Source organism: Lepus europaeus, chromosome 10 (genome assembly GCF_033115175.1).
Source record: "Lepus europaeus isolate LE1 chromosome 10, mLepTim1.pri, whole genome shotgun sequence".
Lineage (NCBI taxonomy): Eukaryota > Metazoa > Chordata > Mammalia > Lagomorpha > Leporidae > Lepus > Lepus europaeus.
Genome location: NC_084836.1, coordinates 76,512,979 through 76,539,895, shown reverse-complemented (window position 1 = coordinate 76,539,895; position 26,917 = coordinate 76,512,979). Strand labels below are relative to the sequence as shown.

The 26,917-nt window shown below is 47.9% G+C and overlaps 1 protein-coding gene and 1 pseudogene across 1 annotated transcript in view; both read right to left on the bottom strand.

Moving 5' to 3' along the window:
• Positions 1 to 23,692, bottom strand: part of APMAP (adipocyte plasma membrane associated protein) — a 41,278-nt gene extending 17,586 nt beyond the window's left edge. The window contains exons 1-3 of the mRNA XM_062203781.1: positions 23,552 to 23,692; positions 14,954 to 15,070; positions 10,996 to 11,111 (exon numbers count right to left, since the gene is read on the bottom strand). Of these exons, the coding sequence (XP_062059765.1) occupies positions 10,996 to 11,111; positions 14,954 to 15,070; positions 23,552 to 23,643 (325 nt within the window). The 5' untranslated portion in view covers positions 23,644 to 23,692. The remainder of the gene's footprint in view (positions 1 to 10,995; positions 11,112 to 14,953; positions 15,071 to 23,551) is intronic.
• On the bottom strand, positions 3,271 to 3,366 carry LOC133769245 (U6 spliceosomal RNA; annotated as a pseudogene).
• Positions 23,693 to 26,917: the final 3,225 nt, after the last annotated feature.

The window sequence follows — 26,917 nt, the reverse complement described above, 5'->3', positions numbered from 1 at the left end:
TCCTGGTTCCTGGTTTCAGCCTGGTTCAGTACTGACCATCGTAGTCATCTTAGGAGTGAACCAGTAGATGGAAGACCTCTCTCTCTAACTCTGATTTTCAAATAAATAAATAAATTTTCAAAAAAATTTTAAATTTTCTTGAAACAGATAAAAATGGAAACAGCATACCAAAACCTATGGCATACAGCAAAAGCAGTACAAAGAGGAAAGTTTATAGTAATTAATGCTTACATCAAAAAAGCAGAAATATCTCAAAGAAACAACCTATCACTGTATCTCAAGGTACTAGGAAAAACAAGAACAAAGCAAGCTCAAAATCAGTAGACAGAAGAGGCCAGCGCTGTGGCATAGCAGGTTAAGCCACAACCTGTGGCACCAGCAACCTGTATGAGCACCAGTTGAGATTCAGTTGCTCTACTTACAATCTGGCTCCCTGCTAATGCACCTGGGAAAGCAGCAGAAGATGGCCCAAGTGCTTGGGCCCCTGGACCCATGTAGGAGACCCAAAAGATGTTCTGGGCTCCTGGCTTCAGCCTAGCACAGCCCCAGCCAGGTATTTATTAGGGGAATCAACCAGCAGATGGAAGATCTTTCTTTCTTTCTCTCTCTCCCTCTCTCTCTCTGTCTCTCTGTCTCTCCTGCTCTCTCTGTACCTCTGTCCTTCAAATAAATAAAAAATAAATCTAAAAAAAAGTTTAAATTAGAAGACAGAAATAATAAAACTCAGAGCACAAAAAAAAAAAAAATGGCACAGAGACTAAAAAAAAAAACAAAAATCAATGAAATAAAGAGGTGGGTCTTTGAAAGCATAACAAGGTTGACAAGCCAAAGTCAGACTAAGAAAAATAGAGGGGGCCGGTGCTGTAGTGTTGCAGGTGAAGCCGCTGCCAGCAGTGCCGGCATCCCATCTGGGCGCCGGTTCGAGTCCTGGCTGCTACACTTCTGATCCAGCTCTCTTCTTTGACCTGGGAAGGCAGTGGAAGATGACCCAAGTGCTTGGGCCCCTGTGCCCACGTAAGAGACCCAGAAGAAGCTCTTGGCTCCTGGCTTCAGATCAGCACAGCTCTGGCCGTTGCAGCCATCTGGGGAACGAATAAGTGGATAGAGGACATCTCTCTCTCTCTCTGCCTCTGTCTCTCTGTGGCTCTGCCTTTCAAATAAATAAATAAATCTTTAAAAAAAAGAAAAATAGAGAAGATTCAAAAAAATCAGAGATGAAAAGGGAGCGACTACAACTGATACAATAGACACAAAGGATTTTTAGAGATTATTAAGAACAATTAAACACCAACAAATTTGATAACTTAAAATAAATGGACAAATTCCTGAATACATATAACTTACCAAGACTGAATCATGAAGAAATGAAATATCTAAACAGACCAATAAGTATAAGAAATAAGACTAAATTAATAATTTTTTAAAAGAAGTCTCTCATCAAGGAGCCAGATGGCTTCACGGCAGAATTTTATCAAACATTTAAAGAAGTAATATTAATTTTTCCTAAATTATTCCAAAAATTAGAAGAGGAGAGAATTCTCCCAAACTCATTCTATAAGGCCAGTACTACCCTGATACCAAGACAAGACAAGGGGAAGGAAGACAGGAAGCAAGCTAGCTGGCCAATATCCTTGATGAACAGAGATGCAAAACTCCTCAACAAAACACTGGCAAACCAGATCCAATAGCACATTATAAAGATTATTCACTTTAATCAAGTGGGAATCATCCCAGGGATGCGAGAATGGTTCGACATAGGCAAATCAATAAAAGTGAAGGACAAAACCATGTAGCCATCTCCACAGATGTAGAAAAGGCATGTGATGAGAGACCAGGAGAAGCACCTGGCTCCTGGCTTCAGATCAGTGCGGTACGCCGGCCGCAACAGCCATTGGGGGGTGAACCAATGGAAAAGGAAAACCTTTTTTTTTTTTTTTTTTGACAGTCAGAGTGGATAGTGAGAGAGAGAGAGACAGAGAAAAAGGTCTTCCTTTTTACCGCTGCGGCCAGCGCACCGCGCTGATCCGAAGGCAGGAGCCAGGTGTTTCTCCTGGTCTCCCATGTGGGTGCAGGGCCCAAGGACTTGGGCCATCCTCCTCTGCACTCCTGGGCCATAGCAGAGAGCTGGCCTGGAAGACGGGCAACTGGGACAGAATCTGGCACCCCGACGGGGACTAGAACCTGGTGTGCCAGCGCCGCGAGGCGGAGGACTAGCCTATTGAGCCGCGGCGCCGGCCAGGAAGACCTTTCTCTCTGTCTCTCTCTCTCTCTCACTGTCCACTCTGCCTGTCCAAAAAAAAAAAAAAAGGCATGCGATAAAATCCAACACCCTTTCATGATAAAGACTGAACAAACTAGGAAAGAAGGAACATTCCACAACATACTAAAGGCCATATGCAAACCAACGGCCCACTATACCACAGCGCCCACCCCAGTCTTCCACTCTTTTCCTCCCTTTTATAGTTTAAAATTGAGCATTTTATATGATTCCATTCTCTCTTCTTTCAAAATTATTTATTTGGAAGGCAGAATTACAGAGAGACGAAGAGGGAGAAATAGAGGGAGAGAGACAGAGAGAGCTCTTCCATCTGCCCAAATGGCTGCAATGGCCAGGGTTGGGCCATGTGGAAGTCAGGAAGTTGGAATTCCATCTGGATTTCCCATGTGGGTGGCAAGGGCCCAAGCACTCGGGCCATCCTTTGCTGTTTTCCCAGAAACATTAACAGGAAGGTGGATCTGACATGGAGCAGCCCAGACTCAAATGGGCATTCCGATATGAGATGCAAACAGCAACTAACTTAACCCACTATATCACAATGTCACTCCTTCTCCTCTTTCTTAGCATTTCAGTTATGCATTTTTTTTTTCCTTTTTGTAGTGGTTGCTCTAGAGTCTGCAATATGTGTTTAAAAACTATGGAGCATTAGGCCGGCGCCACGGCTCACTAGGCTAACCCTCCACCTTGCAGCGCCGGCACACCGGGTTCTAGTCCCGGTCTGGGTACCGATCCTGTCCCGGTTGCCCCTCTTCCAGGCCAGCTCTCTGCTGTGGCCCGGGAGTGCAGTGGAGGATGGCCCAAGTGCTTGGGCCCTGCACCCCATGGGCGACCAGGATAAGTACCTGGCTCCTGCCATCAGATCAGCGCAGTGCGCCGGCCGCAGCACGCTACCGCGGCGGCCATTGGAGGGTGAACCAATGGCAAAAGGAAGACCTTTCTCTCTGTCTCTCTCTCACTGTCCACTCTGCCTGTAAAAAAAAAAAAAAAAAAAAAAAACTATGGAGCATTTCAAGAATTTGTGTATTGTATTTGCTTAAGGACCATGCTAATCTTCTTTGTATTTTTATATTCAGTGCTGAAGTGAGCACTTACTGTGCTTTAAAATTTGTCCTAGGTATTTGAGGAATTTTTTTTTTTTTTTTTTGGTAGCTGTTGGAAATGGGATTGCTTTCTTGACTTCTTTCTCATATAATTTGCTATTGGTGTGTAAAGACAAATTGATTTTTTTCTCACTGACTTTGTCTCCTACACCTCTGCTGAAGTCATTTTTTAGTTCTAATGGTTTCTGGATGGAATCTTGTGATTTTCTATACATGGGAACACGTCATCTGCTAAAGGTGACAATTTTATTTCCTCCTTTCATTTTGGTTGCCCTTTCTTTCTTTCTCTTGCCTAATGGCTCTGGCTAAGAATTCCAGTACCATATCGAGTAAGAGTGGTAAAAGTGGGCATCCTGTCTTTATTGAGATCTTTGAGAGGGCTGGCGCTGTGGTGCAGCGGGTTAAAGCCCCAGCCCCGAGGCACTGGCATCTCATGTCGGCGCTGGTTCAAGTCCCAGCTGCTCCACTTCTGATCCAGCTCTCTGTTATGGCCTGGGAAAGCAGTGGAAGATGGCCCAGTGCTTGGGCCCCTGCACCTGCGTGGGATTCCTGGAAGAAACTCCTGGCTCCTGGCTTTGGACTGGTCCAGCTCTGGCCATTGTAGTCATTTGGGGAGTGAACCAGTAGATGGAAGATCTCTCTTTCTTCTCTCTCTCTCTCTCTCACTCTCACTCTAACTCTAACTCTACCTCTCAAAATAAATAAATAAAATCTTTAAAAAAAAAAAAAAAGAGTGGAAGACTAAAATAGAAACAAAAAACAAGGATAAAGAATAGAAAACAGAGGCCAGTGCTATGACACAGCGGGTTAAAGCCCTGGCCTGAAGCGTCAGCAACCCATATAGGCACCAGTTCGAGACCCGGATGCTCCACTTCTGGTCCAGCTCTCTACTATGGCCTGGGAAAGCAGTAAAAGATGGCCCAAATCCTTGGGCCCCTGCACCCACATGGGAGACCCGGAAGAAGCTCCTGGCTCCTGGCTTTGGATCGGCGCAACTCTAGCCATTGTGGCCAACTGGGGAGTGAATCATTGGATGGAAGACCTCTCTCTCTCTCTCTCTCTCTCTCTGCCTCTCCTCTCTCTGTGTAACTCTGATTTAAAATAAATAAATAAATCTTTTTAAAAAAATAGAAAACAGTAACAAATATGAATATAACAGATTAATGGGTCAATAATCACTTTCTCAGTGGTTTAAAAATACCAAATAAAGGGTGGGTATTGTAGCGCAGCCAGCTGGGCTGCTGCCTGGGACACCTATATCCCACATCAAGTTGCCTGGTTTGAGTCCCAGCAAGTCCATACTTCCAATCCAGTTTCCTGCTAATGCACCTGGGAAACAGCAGATGATGGCCCAGGTATTTGAGTCCCTACCACCCACATGAGTGTCCCAGGTCCAGTTCTGAGCTCCTGGCTTTGGCCTGACCCAGCCCTGGATGTTATGGGTATTTGGGGACTGAGTGGGTAGAGGATTTCTCTGTGTTTGTGTACATGTGTGTTATTCTGCCTTTCAAGTGGATAAAAATAAATAAACATTAAAAAAAAAAAAAAACTTGAGGCGAAAACTAACGGAACTGTAAAAAACACAATAGCTGGAGATTTCAATACCTCTACCCTAGGAACAGATTTAGCAGGCAGAAAAATCAATAAGGACATGGTTGAACTCAACAGTGCCATCTACCAACTGGGCCAAACTGACACTTACTAACTGCTTCATCCAACAACCAGGCCATTAAACAAATCTTAACAAATTTAAAAGAATCTCAATCATATGATGTCTGCTATCAGACCTCAATGAAATTGTGTCTAGAGTTCAGTAACAGAAATATAGCTGGAAATATCCCAAAATTCTGGGAGATTAAATAACACATTTCCAAATAACATAAGTCAAGAAACCTTATGAGAAATATTTAGAACTGAAAGAAAATACAAAACAGCACCTGTGTGATTTCAGCAAAAACAGAACATGGAGGAAAATTTTGGCACTGAATGTATATAACAGAAAAGAAAGTATAAAAATAAATCCCAATACATTTCCAATTTAGGAAACTAGAAAACAAAGAGCAAGTTAGATTCAAAGTGAATATGGCTGGCGCCGCAGCTCACTAGGCTAATTCTCCGCCTGTGACGCCGGCACACCAGGTTCTAGTCCCAGTCAGGACACCGGATTCTGTCCTGGTTGCTCCTCTTTCAGGCCAGCTCTCTGCTGTGGCCCAGGAGTGCAGTGGAGGATGGCCCAAGTCCTTGGACCCTGCACCCGCATGGGAGACCAGGAGAAGCACCTGGCTCCTGGCTTCAGATCAGCACGGTGCACCGGCCACAGTGGCCATTGTAGGGTGAACCAACAGAAAAGGAAGACTTTCTCTCCGTCTCTCTCTCTCACTGTCCACTCTGCCTGTCCAAAGAAATAAAATAAAAATAAAAACAAAGTAAATAAAAATAAATTTTAAAAATCAGAGCAGAAATCAATGAAACTGAAAGCAAGAAATCAACAGAGAAAAATCAATGGAACCAAAGCTGGTTCTTTGGAAAGATCAATAAACCTTATAAACCTCTAAGCAGTTAACTGAGAAAAAAAAGAAAGACATAGGGCCAGCATTGTGGCTTAGTGGGCTAAGCCTCCACCTGCAGCACCAGAATCCCATATGTGTGCCAGTTCAAGTTCCAGCTGCTCCTCTTCTAATCCAGCTCTCTGCTATGGCCTGGGAAAGCAGTGGAGGATGACCCAAATGCTTGGGCCCCTGCATCCACGTGGGAGACCCCAAGGAGGCTCCTGGCTTCGGATGGACTCAGCTCCGGCCATTGCAGCCATCTGGGGAGTGAAGCAGCGCATGGAAGATCTTTCTTTCTGTATCTTCTGTTCTCTGCCTGTAACTCTACCTCTCAAATAAATAAATAAAATCTTAAAAAAAATACAAATTACTAATATCAGAAATGAAAGAGGGGCTATCACCAGAGATCCCATGGGCAAGTAAAAGAATAAGAGAGGGATACTATGAAAAACACTCTGTCTAAAAATTTGACAGCCTAGATGAAATGGACCAACTCCTTGAAAGACAGAATCTGCCATGTTCCACAAGAAGAAATACACAATATGAACAGTCCTGTATCTGTTAAAGAAACTAAATCAATAATTAACAACCCTCCAAACCAGAAAGCACCAAGCCCTGACGTAGTCAATGATGAATTTTACTAAACATTTTCTAAAATATAACCTATTCTCTAAAATCTCTTCCAGAAGATAGAGCAGGAAGAATACTTCCTGACTCATTCAATAAGAATGGCATTATCCTAATATTAAAAGAAAAAGATATCATGAAGATACTTCTAAAAGTTCAAGGAAAATTAAATTAAAAGATGAACTATTTTGGTACAAAAAATTTGTGAAATCCATGTATACAGGGAGCCTACAAAAAGTTCATGAAGATTCATATTATGAAACAACTATGTATGGGTTTCAAAATATCTGCACCAAAATAAACTACCTTTTTTCTTTAATGTGGAGATGTAAGTAATCACTTTTATTTTTTATGTTTTTAATATTTATTTATGTATTTGAAAGCAGAGTTATAGAGAGAGGGAGAGATACAGAAAGAGATTTTCACTCCCAAATGATCACAATAGCTGGGCTGAGCAAGGCCAAACCCAGGAGCCTGGAATCCCAACCAGTCTCCCACATGGGTACAGAGGCCAAGCATTTGAGTCATCATCCCCTGCTTCCCCAGGCACATTGGCAGGGAGCTGGATCAGAAGTAGAACAGCCAGAACTCAAACAAGTGCTCATATGGGATACTGGTGTTGCAGGTGGCAGCTTAATTTGCTGTGACACAACACTGGCCCCTTATTTATTTTTAAATTTTATTTGAGAGGCAGGCAGACAGATATGAAAGAGACCTTCCATCTGCTGGTTCACTTTCCAAATGTCTGTAATGGCCAGGGCCGGGCCAGTAACTCAAACCAAGTCTCCGACATGCACAGCAGGAACCCAACTAGTTGCACTATCACCAGTGCCTCCTGGGGACCACATTAGCAGGAAGCTGGAATTTATAGTTGGAGCCAGGGATCAAGTTGAGGCACTCTATATGGGACATTGCCATCCTAACAGGGGTCAACCTCTAGACCAAACACATCCCCCAAAATAAACCATCTTTAATTTCATCTAACCATGAACATTTTTGCAGTATCCTTGCACAACAAAACTAGACCAATATCTTCCATGAACATAAATGGAAAAATCTTCAACAAAGTATCAGCTGATCAAATTGACTGAATGACACATAAAAAGAACTGCATACCATGACCTAATTTATACCAGGTATACAAGATTTGTTCAATATTTAAAAATCAATTAATATAATCCATCATACCAAACAGACTAAAGAAGAAAAATCACATGAACAACAGATATCTGTATCTCAACAGATACAGAAAGAGCATTTTAAGTTCTTTTTAAAGATTTATTTATTTGAAAGACAGAGTGACAGAAAGAGGAGAAACAGAGAAAGAGAGAGATTTCTTCCACTGGTTTACTCCTCAAATGTCTACAACACACAGGGCTGGGCCAGGTCAAAGCCAAGAGCCCAGAACTCCATCTGGGTCTCCTACACAGGTGGCAGGAACCAAAGTACCTGGATCATCATATGTTGCCTCCCAGGCACATTAGCAGGGAGCTGGGTCCAAAGCACACAGTCTCCAGGACTCACACCAGGTACTCCAGTGGAATGTGTGTGTCCTGAGCAATGGCTTAACCCACTGCACCACAACATCCACGCAACAGTGATTCTTTAAATAAGACACCAAAGGCATAATCCATAAAGAAGTAACTGATTAGCTGAACTTCACTAAATTAAAAGCTTGTGCTCTGTGAAAAATACTGTCAAGTGAATGAGAAGGTAAGCCACAGACAAGCAGAAAGGATTTCAAAAGACACATCTAGGGGCTGGTCTGGGAGTGTGCACTGTGGCTCAGCAGACTGAGTCACCTCTTGGGTTACCCTCATCCCACACTGGTGGACCTGTGATCAAATCCCAGCTCCACTTCCAACCTAGCTTCCTGTTAATGTGTAATCCAAGAGGCATCAGACGACACCTCAAATATCTGGCTAACTGCCATTCACGACCTAGATGGAGTTCCAGGCTCCTGGCTTCAGTCTGGCCCAGCTCCAGCTGTTGCAGGCATTTGGGGAGTGAACCAGCAGATGGGAGATAGCTCTCTGTCTCTCTCACTCTCTCTCCCCCCTCCCTCCTCCTCCCTCCCTGTCTCCTTCTACCACTCTGCCTTTCAAATAAATAACTGTTGCCCAAAATACACAAAGAACTCTTAACAATTAACAATGAGATATTGAACAATCTGATTTTAAAAAGGACAAAAATCTGAAAAGACAAATGACAAAACGTGCAGATGGCTAGTAAGTTTATGAACAGATGAAAACATCATATCATCAGAGAAATGCAAACCAAAAACCACAATGAGATGCACCACACCTATCAGAATGTCCAAATGCAAAACAGCAGCAATAGCATGAGCATCAGGAACTTTCACCCATTGCTAACAGAAAACAAGATGGCATGGCCACTTTGGAAGACAGTTTGCTGGTTTCTTACAAAACTAAACATACTCTTACAATATAATCCAATGCTCAGGCTCCTTGGTATTTACTCAAATTAGTTAAAAACTTGCTTCCACACAAAAATCTGTACATAGATATTTAAACAGCCTCATTCATAACTGCCACAACTTGGAAACAACCCAATGCCTCTCAGCAGTGAACAGATGAGCTGTGGTACGTGCAGACAATGGCATACTACTCAGTGCTGGAAAGAAATGAGCTATCCAGCCATGGAAAGGCACGGAGGAGCCCTAAATGCACATTACCAGTGAAAGCAGCCAATCTGAAAAGACTACATACTGCATGATTCCAACTGAATGGCATCCTGGAAAAGGTAAACCGCAGAGACAAGGATCACTGGTTGCCAACCACAGCCCAAAGGGGAGGGAGCACGAGCAGACAGAACACAGAGGTCTCCTAGGGCCGTGAAAATGCTCCGAATGACACCACAATCTCATTACACACTTGTCCAAACCCATGGAATGCAAACACCCAGTGAACTCTAAACTACAGGCTCCGGCTGACACCTGTGTGCCACTGTGGGCTCATCCCTCTGAACGAACGCACCACTCTGGGAATGTGGGAAGCTGTGCACGTGTGCAGGAAAGCACTTGACAAAATCTAACACCCATCCGTGATAAAACCTCCTTTGGAAAATCTCTGTACCAGCTGCTCAATTTTGCCATGAGCCTAAACTGTCCTACTAAAAAACAAAACAAAGCATGTTAATTGGTCACCACTCTCCCAATCACTCTCTGGAGGCTAGGGCCTCCCTCCAGGACCAGCAAGCTGCCAGCCATTCCCCAAGGACAACCTTCATATGAAGCAGCAGGTCCCTCCCACAGCGGCATAACCAGAAGTCCCTGCTGTGCCTCATTGAAGCCTCCCAGGGGATCACCAGCACCTCCGTGGAAAGAGGCAAGACCCGATGATAGAGCAGAAAGTGGAAAGGCAGGAAAGAGCTCTCTCTGAGAGCTAAGAAAAGACTGCTGGGACTGCACTCTGCCTTCCTCTAAGTTCCAATTTTGAAAATGGCAAATTTGATTTTTTTTCTTCACCAAAAAAAAAAAAAAAAAAAAAAAAATTTACTAATGTCGATGTCTCTTTAAGAGAATACAAAGTTCTACCATGAATATTAATTCTAATGTAAACAATTCTGACTTTGTCAGCCAAAACAACAAACCAACAACTGCAGAAATGAGCCAGACTTTGGGTCCTATGTCAACAGCAGGCACCGGGCAGAGAACACCAGGCCAGAGGCCCCTGGAGGGTGACACTGAGAGGAGTACATGGAAGGCACCTGTTCACAGCCACAGCGCCAAAAACACACGGCCCTTCAGAGGGACAAAAGGCGTTTGCAAAGAAGCTGCTTAGACATTCTCGCACCAGTTGAAGTTCATTAACCATTTCATTATTGTGTCTGTTCAACACTAAGTTTAATTCCTACTTTAACAGACAGAAGATGCTTTGTTCCATGTTGCTAAAGGCACAAGAATTAGAGCCAGAACCGATTCCAGTTCTCGGGCTTGTGTTAAGTGTGGAGATGATAGTTGGCTATAGGCATAGCCACCAAAGTGAGCACTAAGAAAAACAGACAATGAGAATATGGAGAATTGCTGGTCTTTAGCTCAAACTGCAATCTATGCAGAGACATACTGAGCCAGGAAGCAATGAGCAATCAAGCAACACCCACCTGGCTCAGATAAACAAATGAAAACATCCGTGTCTGCATTTTTGCCTTCCTCTTTCACAACACTCTGAATACAAGAAAAGCGTCCCATAGAGAGGAACTCAAAATCACCCTGCACTAACGTGGCACATGCTACCTGGACAGACCAGACCAGCAGAGAGAGCCACTCCCACTGGACACTCCCTCGGGACGTCCGCAACTGAGCAGGGTGCCCTGGACAACCCCAATCCAGGGGAAGGTTGACACCACAGCTGTTTCCCCAGGATCCACCCCCAGGCAACAGACACCCAAGGTCAGACTGCAGTGCCAGGGGCTTACTTACCCCCGATATTTGCTATGGACTCTGGCCCAATAAGTTGGTTTTCAAATAGCCTTTCCGCCTGTCGCAACTTCGTATTTGGTTGCAGAACACCAAGCAAGAAAGGGGGCTCTTTGAAGCTGTAAAACAATGCAATTACAGGGAGTTGTCTATAAAACACAAGTGAAGAAAAATGTCTACCGAGGGCCTATCACATGCATAACTCCTCTGATAATGAGAACAAATTCCAATGGTACCCTCAGGTGCCGGAAGTGCAAAGGAAAAGGGTAAAACTGTTCCAGGACATCAGAAAAGGTCACAGCACAAAGCAAATAATGAAAATACCAACACTGCTAGCTCCCTTGGAAACTCACCTGTCACCTGAGAGAGCCCCAGGGCCTGCCCCAAGCTCATCCCCTCACTGCCCAGGGCTTGGGGGCAGCTCGACCTCCTCACCCTGAAGCGACCTACACGGGGCCTAGACCCTGCCATCCCTCACCCTCCCATCCCTCCGACAGGGCTCTGTCACTCTTCCCCACCCCTCTAATCCCTCCCACCCACATGCAAATACGCCACATCTCGCTGAGGCCACCTGCAGAAGACAGACAGGACCAAACCGCTTCTCACCCTGTCCCTCTGCGACCATCCTGGCCCAGCCAACACCTTCTCTCCCCTGCTTCCTCCCTTGTCCCAACAGGCAATTCTCAACCCAGAAGCCTCGGCAGAGCACAGCACCTGCCTGCCGAGGCTGCCACTGCCCACCTCAGCGGGGCCACGGTCCCTGGAGAGGCTACGCGGTCCCATGGTCTGGCCCCATCATCTCTCTCGCCTCCTCTCTCCCCTTGGTCCCTCGGCAGCCCCCACATTGGCCTCTCGCTACAGAGTACCTCCTACCTGCAGCCCCCTGAGTCAGCACCGTCACAAGACCAGCACAATGAACCCCAGATTAAACTCCCTCTCCATCCTCCCCCAGTGATGGCTTTCTACCTGCTGCAGAGACAAACGCTCTCGGCTTCACTCGGGAGTTTTACTGCCAAAGGAGGCAAGTAGGACCGCGTGCTTTGGCATCAGGCACACATGGCTCCAAGTCTGACACTGGGAAGGCCCTACCTCAACACAACTGGGATGGGCACGTGGGCCCCGGCCAGAGCAGCACACCACCGCACAGCTGGCCTCAGCCCCTACACTCAGGAAGTACCTGTGAAGTGCACCATCCCTGCCCACAAGCAGCCAGAGTATAAGCTTAGCAGGGAGACTTAAGGAAAAGTTATATGAGAAAATGCAAAGGACAGGCAAGGAAGGGCCCCACTCCCCATGCCTGGGCAGCAAAAATGTCAGTGAAGGGCCACCTCAGGGAAGCAGAAATGAGGCAGAGTCCTGGGACATCACCGGCCATACTGCTCTTGCTCCAGCCAGTAACTCCTGCTGACGGCTTCAGCTGAGCTGTTTGTGTTTAGCAACTAATTTTGTCCTGTTCTTCCACTACGGCCCTGCCTTACCATGATCATTTTTTAGGAGCCCCTCTGAGAATCAACCTCACTAAAAATTGATGCTGACTCTACCAACTGTGAATGTGGCAAGTCTGCCTTACGCAAGCATGCACGGCAGGACAGGGTCCTCACACCCCAGGCAAACCCTGCAGCTAGCATGAGGCCACAAGCACTCTGGGAAGGTGCTGGTCTCCATCCAGAAAGAACACAAAGATTATCTTTCATAGAAGAGTATGACTGTCATTTGCCATTTGTAAAAACACATTTTTCAGGGGTGGGCAGTTGGCACAGCAGCGAAGTCATCACATCCCACATCAGAGGACATGGGTTCACATCTTCACTCTGTTTCCAATCTGGTCCCTACCACCCCTTGGAGACCCAGGCTGAGTTCTGGGCTGCTGGCTTGGGTATGGCCCAGCCCTGCTATTGCAGGCATCTGAAAGATCTCTCTCACCTCTGTCTATCTGTCCCTCCCTCCCCCCCTCTCTCTTTAAATAAATAAATAAATATCTTCAAATAAAAATAAAAAATAGCAACAACCTTCAGGGGTGGCCAGGACATGGAGAGCCAACAGAAGCCCAGTGAATCAAAGTCAGGTAGAAGCCATGGAGGCTTGCAGGCGAAGAAGAGAAACTGCCCCCACACACCATGACTCCTGCTGCAGGCAGGACGTGGTACCTCAGAACTGCTTACAAAAAGCTCAGTCAACCGAGACCACTGCCACTCCATGGGAGCTCACGTCCCTGAGACTGAGGGCCACCGGGTGGATGCAGGCTTTCCTCCAGCCTCCAACCACGTGTGACCACACTGACCACCTCTCCCCCTGCTCCACACCTCTCCCTCCTCCCAGCGAAAGGCTGAAAGGCACTGCCCGTCATCCTTGACTGTGAATCAGCATGTCACATAGGGGAGTATGTAGGACATGTCTTTAATCTCCCCAAATGGCAGACGCTGGCGGCTTTGCAGGGCAGGTTGTTGGCAAAGCCCCGCAGCCTGCTGCTGACTTCACGCCCCTGGGACAGACACTACCTGCACCTGACTCCAGTCTGGAAGGACAGCTCCATGGAGCAGGAGGGTGGTGGGATTAGCCAGACAGACCCCACCCCTAACAACCAGAGAGCACCCAAGAGAGGACGGCCAGGACATCTGTAGGCCAGGTTCACACAGAAAATACTCTTTGGAGGACTCTGGCCCACCAGGAACTCCACAGCCAGCACTCTGCCACTAGCCTCAGGCCCTCCCTCATCCTCAATCTTACATGAGCTGATGGTGTTTTTACAGCACTCTGTGCCTTTAATAATTCTAAATCCAACAATAAAAAGTTGGAATCAGTGCTATGGCATAGCTGGTAAAGCCACAGCCTACAATGCTGGCATCCCATATGGGTGCTGGTTCGAGTCCCAGCTGCTCAACTCCAATCCAGCTCCCTGTTGATGTGCCTGGGAAAGCAGTAGAGGATGGCTCAAGTGCTTGGGTCCCTGCTACCCACGTGGGAGACCTGGAAGACACTCCTGGCTCCTGGCTTCCAACTTGCCCAGCTCCAGCCATTGGGAAGTGAACCAGTGGATGGAAGATCTCTCTCTCTCTACCTCTTTCTCTGTAACTCTGCCTTTCAAATACATAAATAAATCTTAATTTTAAAAGACACAATAAAAGGCTGACTCTTGCATATTATATGTCAATATAAGGTTAGAGCTGTGCCCACTTTGTATCTCTGCATCACCGACCTTAAGCATACTAGATGCTGAATACACTTTTAGTTAATTGAATCACTTCTAATTAATTAGATAAACCACTTCTAATTCCAATTTCCTGCTAATGTGCACCCGTGGAGGCAGCAGTGATGGCTCATGTATCTGAGTCCCTGCCACCCACACGGGAGACCCAGGCTTGAGTTCCTGGCTCCTGGCTTTGGCCTGGCCCAGCCTAAGCTGTGGTGGGTATTTGTGAATCAGTAGATGGAAAATCTCTCTCTGTCAGTCTCCGTCTCTCTCTGTCTGCCTTTCAGATAAGTAAAAAATAAAATTTAAAAACTCAGGAACTAAATAAATCAGAGAGTAGGTATTTGGTGTAATATTTCAGACAATGTGTGGGACACCCACATTCTATACCAAAGTGCCTGGGTTCAAGTCCCAGTTCTGCTCCCAAGGCCAGCTCCCTCCTAATGTGTACCCTATGAAGCAGCAGGAGATAGCTCAAGTAGTTGGGTCCCAGTCTCCCACACAGGAGACCTCGGCTGAGCTTCTGAGTATTAGCTTCAGCCTGGCCCAGCCCGGTTGCTGCAGGCATTGAAAGGTCAACCAGTGGGTGAGAGATCTCTCTCTGCCTTTCAAACAAATTTTTTTTTAATAAATAAGAAAACCACAAGGCTCTACTTCTCATAACTTACCTCCCCGATCAGATGGAGTTAACCACCCCTCTCTCCCAAGAGATTTCATCAGCCTATTACAGTTCCTCCAACAACCCTTCCCAGGGATCGCCAGGCAGCTCACCTTAGAGGCTGTGGATCTATGGGAGAATCCAGCAGCATCACAGCTCCAAGCAGGGGCACGGTGAGGGAGACAGCCAGCATCAGGAAGGTTACTCGGAAGACTCTGCCGCTGAAGGAGCTGCCAAAAGCAAAAGACACCACGGAGTCAGCAGGCCTCGCGGAAAGGCGCACGGCTGGTCTGAACACCCGGTCGCAGGAGCACAGCCACACGGCCAGCTTCCCCACTGCAGGTCGCTGACCTCTTGTAAGTAAACTTTAGCACTGTTTGCTAGGATTGGCAAACAATGTCTTTCTTCTTTCCTGAAGAAAGGAATCTTCCAACTGTGTGGGACACCCTAATCAACTATGTTCCCAATTGTGAGCCCTTGGCCGAGCCCTACAAGGTCAAAACTCACTAAACTGCTGGGCATAAGAACCGGGAAGAAAGAGTTGCAGGTTGCAGTGGCTAGTAAAATGAAAACGCTGACTCACACTTAACAAAGGAGAGTTACTTTAAGGGCAGGTCTCCAGCCACTCAAATGTGCCTCACTGACTCTGCTCTGGGTATGGGGTAATCTAGGCGCTGGTCCTCACAGCCCAGCCGCCGGTCAAGCATCTGCAGGCTGGTTTCTTCACTCCGAGAGCCCTGGGCTCCTCACTGTGCCTTAATAGGTTGGGCAGGGCAAGCTCAGCGGCCTGCCACTTATGAACATGCATCAGAAAATAAAGCAAATCCTTCCGTTTCTATTGGAAATGAAAGACTGGGACAGGGAGACAGTGGCTCTCATAAAGTACACTCCTGCAGATGCTTTGGACGCCACAGCCAAAGAGCACTGAATTCTACTAGTGCCTCGAGTGCCCGGAACCAGTGTCCCCCCAAGAGCCTCCAGCAAGGAACACGGTCCACTGACACTGACCCTTGAATTCAGCATGGCTGACACCTGTCCAGACTTTGTTTTTTAGAAGCAGAGAAACAGACAGAGACAATAAGAACCCATCTGTAAGTTCACTCCCCAAATGCCTGCAATGGCCAGGGCTGAGCAGGGGCTGACACCGCAAACTCAATCCAGGTCTCCCATGTGGGTAACAGGAACCTCACTACTTGAGCCATCATCAACTGCCTCCCATGGTGTGCATTAGCAGGAAGCTGGACCAAATCCAGGCACTGCAATATGGGAGGCAGGCATCTCAACCAGTGACTAACCTGATAGACCAAACACTTATCACACTTCTGAGAACCGTAAAAAAATGAATCTGGGCAGCGCTGTGGCACAGCAGGTTAAAGCTCTGGCCTGAAGTGCTGGCATTCCAGATGAGCACCGGTTCTAGTCTCAGCTGCACCTCTTCAAATCCAGCTCCCTGCTATGGCCTGGGAAAGCAGTAGAGGACGGCCCAGGTCCTTAGGCCCCTGCACTCACGTGGGAGACCTGGAAGAAGCTCCTGGCTCCTGGCTTTGGATCGGCACAGCTCGAGCCGTTGCGGCCATCTGGGGAGTGAACCAGTGGATGGAAGACCTCTCTGTTTCTACCTCTCTCTGTAATTCTGTCTTTAAAATAAATAAAATAAATCTTTAAACAAATAAAGCTATGCTATTTATGCCACTAAGTGTGTGGTATTTTGTTTTGGCAGTCACAGAAAATTACTATGGTTTTCCAATTAAACTAATTTCCACAAAATGTAGAAGCAGCTTTCCATTACTTCAACGTAACTCAGGCTGTGAGTAGAGGAAGAATTATGAGGAACTGCAGAGAAAAAGCCCAGATTTCCTTGCATACACTGCTAGTAGAGACACGGATGTTAAAGACTCTGCTGGTGAGGTCTGAGAAAGAAATGAGAAGCATGGCAGACAACAGAACTGTATCTTCTTAGAGAATCCCTCACTCATCATGAACAGACTGTTATCAGACAGGCAGGCACTAAAAGTGCTGCAACAGGGCCGGCACTGTGGCATAGTGGGTAAAACCTCCGCCTGTGCTGGCATCCCATATGGGCACTGGTTCTAGTCTCGGCTGCTCCTCTTCCGATCCAGCTCTCTGCTATGGCCTGGGAAAGCAGTGGAAGATGTCCCAAGTGCTTGGGCCCCTGCACCCACGTGGGAGACCCAGAAGAAGCTCCTGGCTCCTGGCTTTGCATTGGCCCAGCTTCAGACACTGCAGCCAACTGAGGAATGAACCAGTAGATGGAAGACCTCTCTCTGTCTCTCCTTCTGTAACTCTGCCTCTCAAATAAATAAATAAATCTTTTAAGAAAAAAATGCTGCAGGTAAAGGCTCAGAAGGATGCCAGGAATCTGTAATGAGAAACAAGTTAAGCAGATCCTCATAAGAGCGGTAAGAAGCTTGGCTTGAAACATGTCCTGCAGTTACACAGAAAGCACAGCACTGAACAAACACAGTGTTGAAGGTGCAACCTGCCCTCTCCTCCAGAGAAAAATGGGCATAGCACCTCTTTTCTCCTTTCACACTGGCCATTTGCTACTGAGGATTCTAATGTGTCTATTTTCCAAAAACTAATTTTGTCCCTAACTTCCTTCTTTTTGCTCACAGGGGGCTCAGAATCTTCACCCAGGAGGGGTGAGAGTCTTACTTGCTTTATTCTGTAGGAAAGGAGGTGTCCAAGGTCCCATAAACCCAAACAGAATGCTGCAAATCCAAGCTCTTGGACAAGGGTAGGTGGCCAGGAAGGGAAAAGCCAGGTCGACTCTGCCCTCCCTCTCCTGCCCAAACCCCAGCCCACAAAAACCTTGCCTTATAATGTAACTGATTTAAAACAGGCAAGGAACTTCAAGAACCACAGGCATGCAAATGACTATCAGGCACTGATCAACTGTGACCCAACATGAAGCAGGCGAATGCATCTGGAGAGGCCTACATACAGCAAGGGAAGGGGTGAGGGTCATAAAAATGAAAAAAAGCATAACAAATCAGAATATGCTACACCATGTGGAAAGCAGGCAGCGAAGGGCCCAGCCAGCTTGCCCACGACCCTCTGAACTCAGAGAGCCTGACTACGAGCCAGATCCAATTCTCACCACTAACCACAGCCTGCCAACACCAGAGGATGGGGCAGAGGGCACCCAGACTGAAAGCCCTCGAGCTGGCATTTGGAAACTCTGTAAAAGTTCATGGTCATTTGCCCAGCCTGGGTATTTCCTACAAAATGAATCACACAATCTGCGATCTTCTGTGGTCTGCTCCTGTACCTCGGCAGAACATTTTCCAGGTTCACCCAAGATGCAGTATGCACCACCAGCACATGGTTTCTTTACGGGCTAAAGAAGATTCCACCGCATGTGTACACCACAATCTGTCCATCCACTCACCTGCTGATGGACATCTGTGTGAGGGGCAAGCTGAGAGCATTTAATGGTACAAGGTGTTTTTATGGGGTGATGAAAAGCTACTGAAACTGGAGAGCTGGTGGTTGTTCAACACCGTGAACACACACGCCCACCGAACCTTAAATGGTTAACTGTATAAGGGGAATTCCACCTCAACTAAAAAAAAATAGTGATAAACATATTCTACGGGTTTTTTTTTTTCTTGCAAATTGTTGAATTCTTTACTTAGTATAGAGTTGGTCTTCTACATATAAAGTTAATTGAAAATGGATCTTAGTGGAGAATGGGACTGGGAATGATAGAAGGTGGAGAGGGAGGAGGGGGAAGGGTGGAAGGGTTGGGGGGAGGGCAGGTATGGTGGAAAGAATCACTGCGTTCCTAAAGTTGTACCTAGGAAATGCACGAAGTTTGTATTCCTTAAGTAAAAGGTTTCTTTGAGGGGGGAGGGGGATGTTCTAAACAGATTGTGGTATTGTTGCAAAGCTCTATAATTACACTAAAAACCAATGGATTGGATGTTGTTAAATGGGTGAGTTTTATGGTATGTGACTCACATTTCAATAAAGATTTCTTTGGCTCCCCTAGGCCAGCTGCCTCTCCAGAGGCCACCATACTCTTTAACTCAAGGGGTTCTCTTGAAAGGAGCTCCAGTCTTTCAACACAGGGACAGAACAAGGCACCTGTCCAATGAGGCAGCGCTGGTCACAAGTACAAATGGCAGAGCGCTTCCGATAATGTGGTTTCTTTAAAACCGGAATCCCAAAGAGAGAACCACACTGAAAAGGCAGGCAGTGAGGATGTGCGGCTGCGGGCCCAGCCACTCCAGTACTGTTAAGAAAGATGATGCAGGAGGGGCGGGTGGGAAAAAAAAAAAAAAAAGAAAAAGAAAGATGATGCAATCGGCGCCCTGGCCCCAGTGGAGGAAGCGTTGTGCAATCTTTCACCTTAAGGTGCCAATCTGACTGAGGTGCTGCTATGTTTTTCCCTGCCTAACGTGATTCTACCGAAAACAGAGCCTTCTCATTTGTCTCAAACTCCTAAACTGTTAACTTTCCTTTACCACACCGCCCGTTGCATTTTTAAAAAACCGGTTTACTCATCTCCTTCAGGGCCTGGGAAGCCTCGCGTGGATAACCGATTGTCCCTTGACAACACGTTTTTAAAAAGCTCAGTTTTGTCCAAATCAAACCTCCTGCTGTCCCTGAAAGGTAGAAAGGCAGCCAAAATCTGGGGACAACCTCCTGACACCCACATCACATCACCCATCCCCACAGGGACCAGTGATGCCCACTCATAGTCACCTGGAAGCCACTGAGTCTACCGTTCCCAAAGGTGCCTGCTTCTCCTACCTCAACGTAACCTGAGCAGCTTTAACAAAGTCTGGAGAACTGTGGTATGGGAGGTCCAGAGTGGGCCCAAGAACCCTTTTCTCTTTGCAAGTTGTTCTCAACATGCAACTGGACACCACAAGCCTCCTCCAACTCCCCTCCCTCACCTGATCATCACACAGCCTCTACTGGAGAGGTCTCTGGCCAGGTTCTAGAACCATAGCTTCAACACAACTCCTTACACAGCTATCGGATGGAACTTTCTGTATGACAGAAATACAGCTGCCACCAGCTATGTGTGGTTAGGAGGCATGTGGGACAGAACCAGCTCATGATATAAATGAGGTAAACGTGGTTCCTGGACCCCTGGACCTCTGAACCTCTGAACCTCTGGACCGGGTGCCACACTTAATTCTAAACCAAGGTTCTAAAGCTTTGCCAGAGCCCTCCTCACTGTTGGGTCCTGCAAACTCAGTCTACAGCTCCTCTGCCTTTTTTCCATGTTTGCCTCTCTCCGGCTATGTACACCGTGCTATTTTAACTTAAATAAAGGATGTTGCATTTATCCATCTTCATTTTCACTGACAAAGCATCGCAGGGTCCCATTCTGTGTCGACACATCCAGGTGCAGTCTGAGGAATCAACCTGTTTGTCTCCAATCTCTCGGGAGGACGCCCATCACCCTGAAATATCCTAGGTCTCTAAGGGCAAGGGCACAATCTTGGTGCTGCAACAGGACCTGACAATTACCAGTGGCCTGGCCACAAATTACAAAATGCCCTCTCATTGCACCAGCTACCTCCAAAAGGCATTCTCTAAGGCTTCCTGCACACCAGGCACCAGGGCCTTGAACAACGGGTGGGAGTCTCGAAGCACAGACTCCAAGACACCAAAACTGACTGGGGTTTTTGTAGAAAACTTTTAAGTCCCAAATCCATGAAACACCAGCCACCTGAGGTGTCAAGCTGAGCCCTGGAACTTAAGAGATGGTGAAACAGCAAGAAGGCCCCTCTCCAGAAGTGACTGTATCTTGATTGTTTTTATTTTTCATAGTCTTTAGACCAAATGTGTTATTTTATCCTTGGGAAAAAAAAAATCACCAGAAACAAGTTAAAGGAGCCATTTGGAAACACACACCCAGCACGGAGCTGAGCCGAGAAATCCAGATTCCTAAGTCCATATGAAATCGTGAATTCATGATTACCCAGTTTCTCCACTCTGCCCCTTCACTCCGCAATCTTGAAAAGGAAAACGGGAAGTGGATGGGGTAGAGACCTTTAATTAGTCTAGAATCCTTCAGAACTTTATTTTTTTTAAAGCAGCTCTTGCCTTCTCAACGTACTCACTCTTCACTCCTAAGCAATTATATACAAACATTAAACAGTTCCCTTCCTAGACAGAACTATACTTCAAAAGGGAAGGAATGGTTTTAGGAACAAGTATCCTTTCAACATAGTCTGTAAAGTTCTTGGGGAACCTGATGTCAAAACATCATGATAAGCTTGTCCTGGTATGTTACAGTGCTTAGCTCATCTATGTTTCACATGGGGGTGGGGGTGGGGGGAGGATTTAACAACCAAACTCTGTTATAGCCCAAATACAGAAATTCAAGAGCTTTGCCATAAAATCTTATTTCCAAAGCATCATTTTAAAAACATGCTTCTTAATCAATTCTATCCTCCTGCATTTGTCTTCATTTCTCTTCTGACTACACTGCTCTCTAACTCTATATAAACCGCCTCACTCACGCAATGCCTTTACCAGTAGCTCACACTACCTTCCAAGCCAAGAGTCGGGAAAAGAGCCAGCCAATTTTTCTCAAGGGGGTCCTTTCACTGGTAAAATCTACTATCGCACTTCTGCTGTGTCAGTTGCATAATGTCTTTCCAGGCTTTCTTTATTTCACTGAGCACGTCCAGAGTTTATTCTAACAGTGTTGTACTACTTTAGATTCCTTTACTGCACCCACCGTACACAGGGTTTTCCTGGCTGACTCTGAACTCAGACGACTTACCAGAAATGACCATAAATGAAATGAACAATACTGAGGGAATTGCATAACAAAAACAGTGACAGTGTTATAATAACAAGTGTGGAAAGAAGTGGGGGGTGACAAGAACTTGCTTTGAAAGAGACTCCTGGCAGACACGTGGCAAAGGGATCAGCAGATTAAGAAGAGAAAGAGAAAAACACAGGAAAAGTATGACAATGTTCACGAGCAGAGAGGTCAAGAGAGTATCTTTTATTTAAACAGAAATGTGAAAGGCACATGTGTAGATGAACACAGATGGAAAAGATCAGGTGGCAGATGACTTTGAAGCGTGCAATTTACCTGTCATTAAGAAAGAAATCCCCAGAGAGAAACTGAAGAAAACAATGTAATTAAGTCTGGCCCTCTGCTCTGGGGCCAGAACAGCCCACCTGAGAGTTGGACACCCCCCCAACAAGGGCCCTCAGGTGCTCTGTGCCCTGGTTTTCCATACACTGCACCTCAGGACAAACTCAAAGCCACCTGCTCTTTCATCTCTCATGTTTTCACAAGTAAACCATTGCCACTGGATCACCAACAGAAGCTTACTTCACAATATCCAAAGTAAGCAAGTGACCAACTTGTCCCAGCTTGCCAGGGTTAGCACTAACGGGAAACTGGAGTACACAGCAATCCAGGAGGGTTGGTCACCTGACAGGACAGGTGATGGAGCTGCTTCCTGATCCGGCCCAGGAAGCTGACCACCACCATCAATCTTCTCCCCAGTCGCCCTCCTGGAGCCAGGATGCTCCTCTGCTACGGTTCTCTTTCAAAATGAGTGCCTCCACCACGAACGAACAAACCCAGTCCATGCAACAACTGCCTCTCCTCTCAGCACACTGCTGATGACTAACATACCTGTCACATTTCCATCAGCATATAAATCAGTCAGTGCCACCCCTGAGCTTGGTCAGGGAGGTCTCTAGGTCCTCTCTCAAAATTCAAAGTTATGGGGGCCGGCGCTGTGGCACAGTGGGTTAAGCCACCGTCTGCCACGTCAGCATCCCATATGGGCACCGGTTCGAGCCCTGGCTGCTCCACTTCTGATCCAGCTCCCAGCTAATGCACCTGGGAAAGCAGTGGAGGATGGGATGGCTCAAGTGCTTGGGCCCCTACAACCTTGTAGACCAGGAGGAAGCTCCTGGCTCCTGGCTCCTGGCCTCCACCTGGCCCAGCACTGGCTGTTGCGGCCATTTGGGGAGCGAACCAGCGGATGGAAGATCTATCGCTCTAAGTCTGTCTTTCAAATAAGTAAATTAAAAAGAAACTTAAAAAGAAATTCAAAATTATAAAGTTCAGAACCCAAAACTGGAAAGCGAATTGGAAGTATCTCATATTGAAAGCTATGTTTAAAGAGCACGTTTCAATTTTTAGCTAACAAAACCGGGCACTAAAATCCTGAAACAGCGAGGGTGGGACAAAGGCCAGAACCCCGAAACCTCACAGACGAGGGCACCCAGTCAGAAAACACCTGCAAGGCTTGACTTCAACATCACTTCTGTTTTCCGAAGGTGGGGCCGGGGGCCGGGAGCGGAAGAGCAGGTGCGGCAGCCAGCTCTCCGAAAGGCCACGAGAGGAGACGGGGCCCCAGCATCTGCTCCTAGGAGGAGGTCGGGGAAGGCCGCGGCCACCCGGCTACCCTCGGCTGGGACCGGGTGGGCCAGGAGGAAGGGCAGCGCGCAGGGGCGCCCACAGCCAGGGAGAGGCGAGGCAGCGGGCGCCCTGGGGTGCCGGGCACGAGGGGTCGGGAGCGGCGCGCGGCGGCCCCAGGACCCGGCAGGTGCATCCTGGCTGTCCGGGCCGGTGTCCTCCACTGCAAAGCGAGTTACCCGATAGCGCTCTCGCTGCGCGCCTGGCACCCTACCTCACCTGGTACTGGGGTCGCTGTCATCCCCCCCACCCTCAGGCCCCGCCTCCAGCACACCTGCCGTCCTTAGTTTCCGGGGCCTGGCCATCGTCGGTGACCACCTGCGGCCGCAGGGGCCTGCGCTGCCGCAGCCCGTCCGCCTCGCTCATGTTGGCAAGACACACCAGTTCAGCCCGCAGCCGCCTCTGGAAATGAGCAGCGCGGGCTCGGACTCCCGCCCCGCCCCGCCCTGCGGCGCCCGGAAATGACGTGTGTCCGAGGCAGGCCAATCCGCAGCGTCGGCCCCGCCCCTTCCGGGCGGGCTCTGGAGAACCGGCTCGCGCCTTCTGGGATCCGGGGCGCTGAGGCGGTTCCAGAGTGAGTGCGGGCGTCGCTGCGGTGCCGCTCCGTCTCGGCCTGAGGGGTCCAGAGAGCGGCTGGCTGCCCCCACACCTGCGCCCACCGCCTCATTCTGACGGTGAGACCCGCATGATCGCTTCACGGCGCGGTGCGGGTTCTGTTAGCGGAGAGAAGCGGCGGGAACATGTTTCCCTGTGGTGGGGGACGCGGCAGGGTTGGGGCTTAGGGTCTTTGGGTGAAGGTTACGACGGACGTCAGGGAAAGTTTATGAAAGCTAAGTAGAGGCAGAACCGGCCAAGACTGGTGTTGTAGGGAGCCCGCAACAAGGGTCTTTGCCGGTGCGGGGAGAGCACGGCGGGCAGACCGCAGCCCAGGTCCCTGCCTCCCTCCCTCAGCAAAGCTAAGCTAATGGCAGAAGGCCAGTGTCTGCGAAGCCAGCAACCCACAGGAGCCCTGGACCGGCTGCTCCACTTCCAACGCAGCTCCCTAGTGTAGACAGAGAGAGAGCTTCCACCCACTGGCTCACTCCCCAGATGACCAGAGCTGTCAGGGCAGGGGACCCCGGGCAACAGCAGGTGAACTTGGCCGCGCCACAACGCCGACTTCCGGAAGTTGATTCTGAACGCTGCATTTGGACTGTCTTTCCCCGAGATGGTTCCTAGTGCCAGTGGCAACCGGTCTTGGTTTCTTCTGCCCAGAATCTGAGACCTGCACCTCTTTCAGTCGCTTCCAGCAAATGCTCTTCACAAGATCAAGATTTTCCCTTTAAAGCAATTGTTACATTAAAAATCGTACTGACTGAAGTTAAGCCACCCCTGCCACGCCAGCATCCCATGTGAGTGCCGATGGGAGCCCCGGCTGCTCCACTTCCGATCCAGCTCTCAGCTAATGCGCCTGGGAAAGCCCAAGTGCTTGGAGCCCAGCCCCCACGTGGGACCAGGTGGAGTTCCAGGCTCCTGGCTCAACCCCAGCAATTTAGGGAGAGAACAAATGGATGGAAGATATTCTCATATTCTCTCTCTCTCTCTCTCTCTGCCTTTCAAATAAATAAATAAATCTTGGGGTGGGGGTGGGGGAGGCGGTGAATGTCCTGACTGCACTTGGAAGCTCTCCCAATAAGAAGGTGCTGTTACCTTGTTCAGTGCTAGGTGGCACTAGAATTCCACATGAATGTTTTGTATTCATTCAAGAGCTGGAGAACCAGCGTGAGGGCAGTGGGTGGTTCTTATCCAAATCCAGGCTTTTTTTTTTTTTTTTTTTTTTTTTTGAAAAAGCTAGAGAGAGGTAGAGACAGGGAGAGAGGTCTTCCATCCGCTGGTTCACTCCCCAGATGGCCACAACGGCTGGAGCTGTGCCGATCCGAAGCCAGGAGTTTCTTCCGGGTCTCCCATGTGGGTGCAGGGGCCCAGGACTTTGGCCATCTTATACTGCTTTCCCAGGCCATAGCAGGGAGCTGGATCGGAAGTGGAGCAGCTGAGTCTCGAACCGGCGCCCATATGGGATGCCGGTGCTTTAAGCCAAGACTTTAACCCACTGCACCGCAGCACTGTCCCCCCCCCCCCCCCCAATCTAGTTCTGCAGCAACCCCAGGTGATAACTCAGCCCTGAGCAACATTTTCTGTCATTCCGTATCACACAACACAGTCAGTACTGTTGTTATCACATGGATAGTTTTCACAACATGCTGTATGCTCTGATCTTTTCCTGCCTGTCTGGATCTTCCTTCTCTGCCTGACACCCCTATGTCAGACCCTCAGGATTGCTTGCCCTTTCTGATTCTATGCCTCCCCACTTTTGTCTGCATTGTTTCTTATTGTGGTTCTCTGTCTTCCACTCTCTTCACCCCCAAATCTTTTTTATCATTCAGGATCCACTTCAAATATTGTTGCTGGAAATCTTGCCTCAAATTTCCCAAGCACAAAACCTTCCTCATTGCTTCCAATGCACTTTGAATAGGCCTGATGGTAGCTCTGAGCCCACTGAACTACAGTGGCTTGTATTCCGTGCCCAGTGTTAAAACCCCACCAACTGAAAGCAGCCAGAACCACGCCATCTTCATCCTTTGGGTTTGTTGGACTCAAGCAAGGGAATGCACCAGGGAACTTGTGAGGCTCCTCAGAGCAAGCAGGGTTGTCCAGGGGTCCTCGTGTAGCTTGGGGGCTGACTTTGTTATAGATGCTCTTGGCAGGAACTGGTCAGAGTTCATAAACCAGCTCAGTCACTGAGGAACCAGCGGTCTTGCCTCTGGAACACTTAGTCTGTGTGGAGGTGCTGGGGAGCAGCTCCTGATCTTATCTGGGACAGCGTGAGTCAGAACCAGCTGGTATGAAAATGCTCTGAGCGCCAATCATTTGTGTTGCATGACACACTACAGTTTTTCTGTTTTTGAGTCACGGTGAAATCAGCTTTGCTTGTGCTATGTTTCAGTTCTCAGTCCTCCCACCCCACCCTGCAGCCCAGCTGCCAACCAGGCGGACTTTCTCATCTTGCCAGAACCAGTTACTATGATTGGTTAGATCAGGTTCCTCAACCTCAGTGCTAAAGACATTTGACAAGGGGGTGGGGGCTCATTGTAGGATGTTTAACAGCCGTCCTGGCCTCCAGCCACTAGATGGCAGTAATATTACACCTGGTCGGATGGTCAGCCAGGTCCCCAGATTTTGGCTCCAGTCCTGGCTGCTCTACTTCCAACCAGCTCCCTGCTAATAGCCTGGGAACACAGTGGAAAAAGGCCCAAGTGCTTAGGCCCCTGCACCCATATCAGAGACCTGGATGAAGCTCCTGACTCCTGGCTATTGCAGCCATCTAGGGAGTGAACCAGTGGATGGAAAATCTCTCTATATATAAATCTTAGTTTCAAATAAGTAAATAAATCTTAAAAACAAATCCCCAGACAATACCCTGGTTCTCAACCTTGGTTGAGAAACACTAGGTTAGGCCAGCCTGGGACTAGGGGTGAGAATTGTAGCCACTGAAACACTGTCCTGCTGCCAGACGTTTATCTCAACAAACTCAAGGCTTTGCAGCATGGAAGAAGGGGTGTGTGGTGCCAGGCAGACAGCTAACGTGCCTCACAGCTAAAAC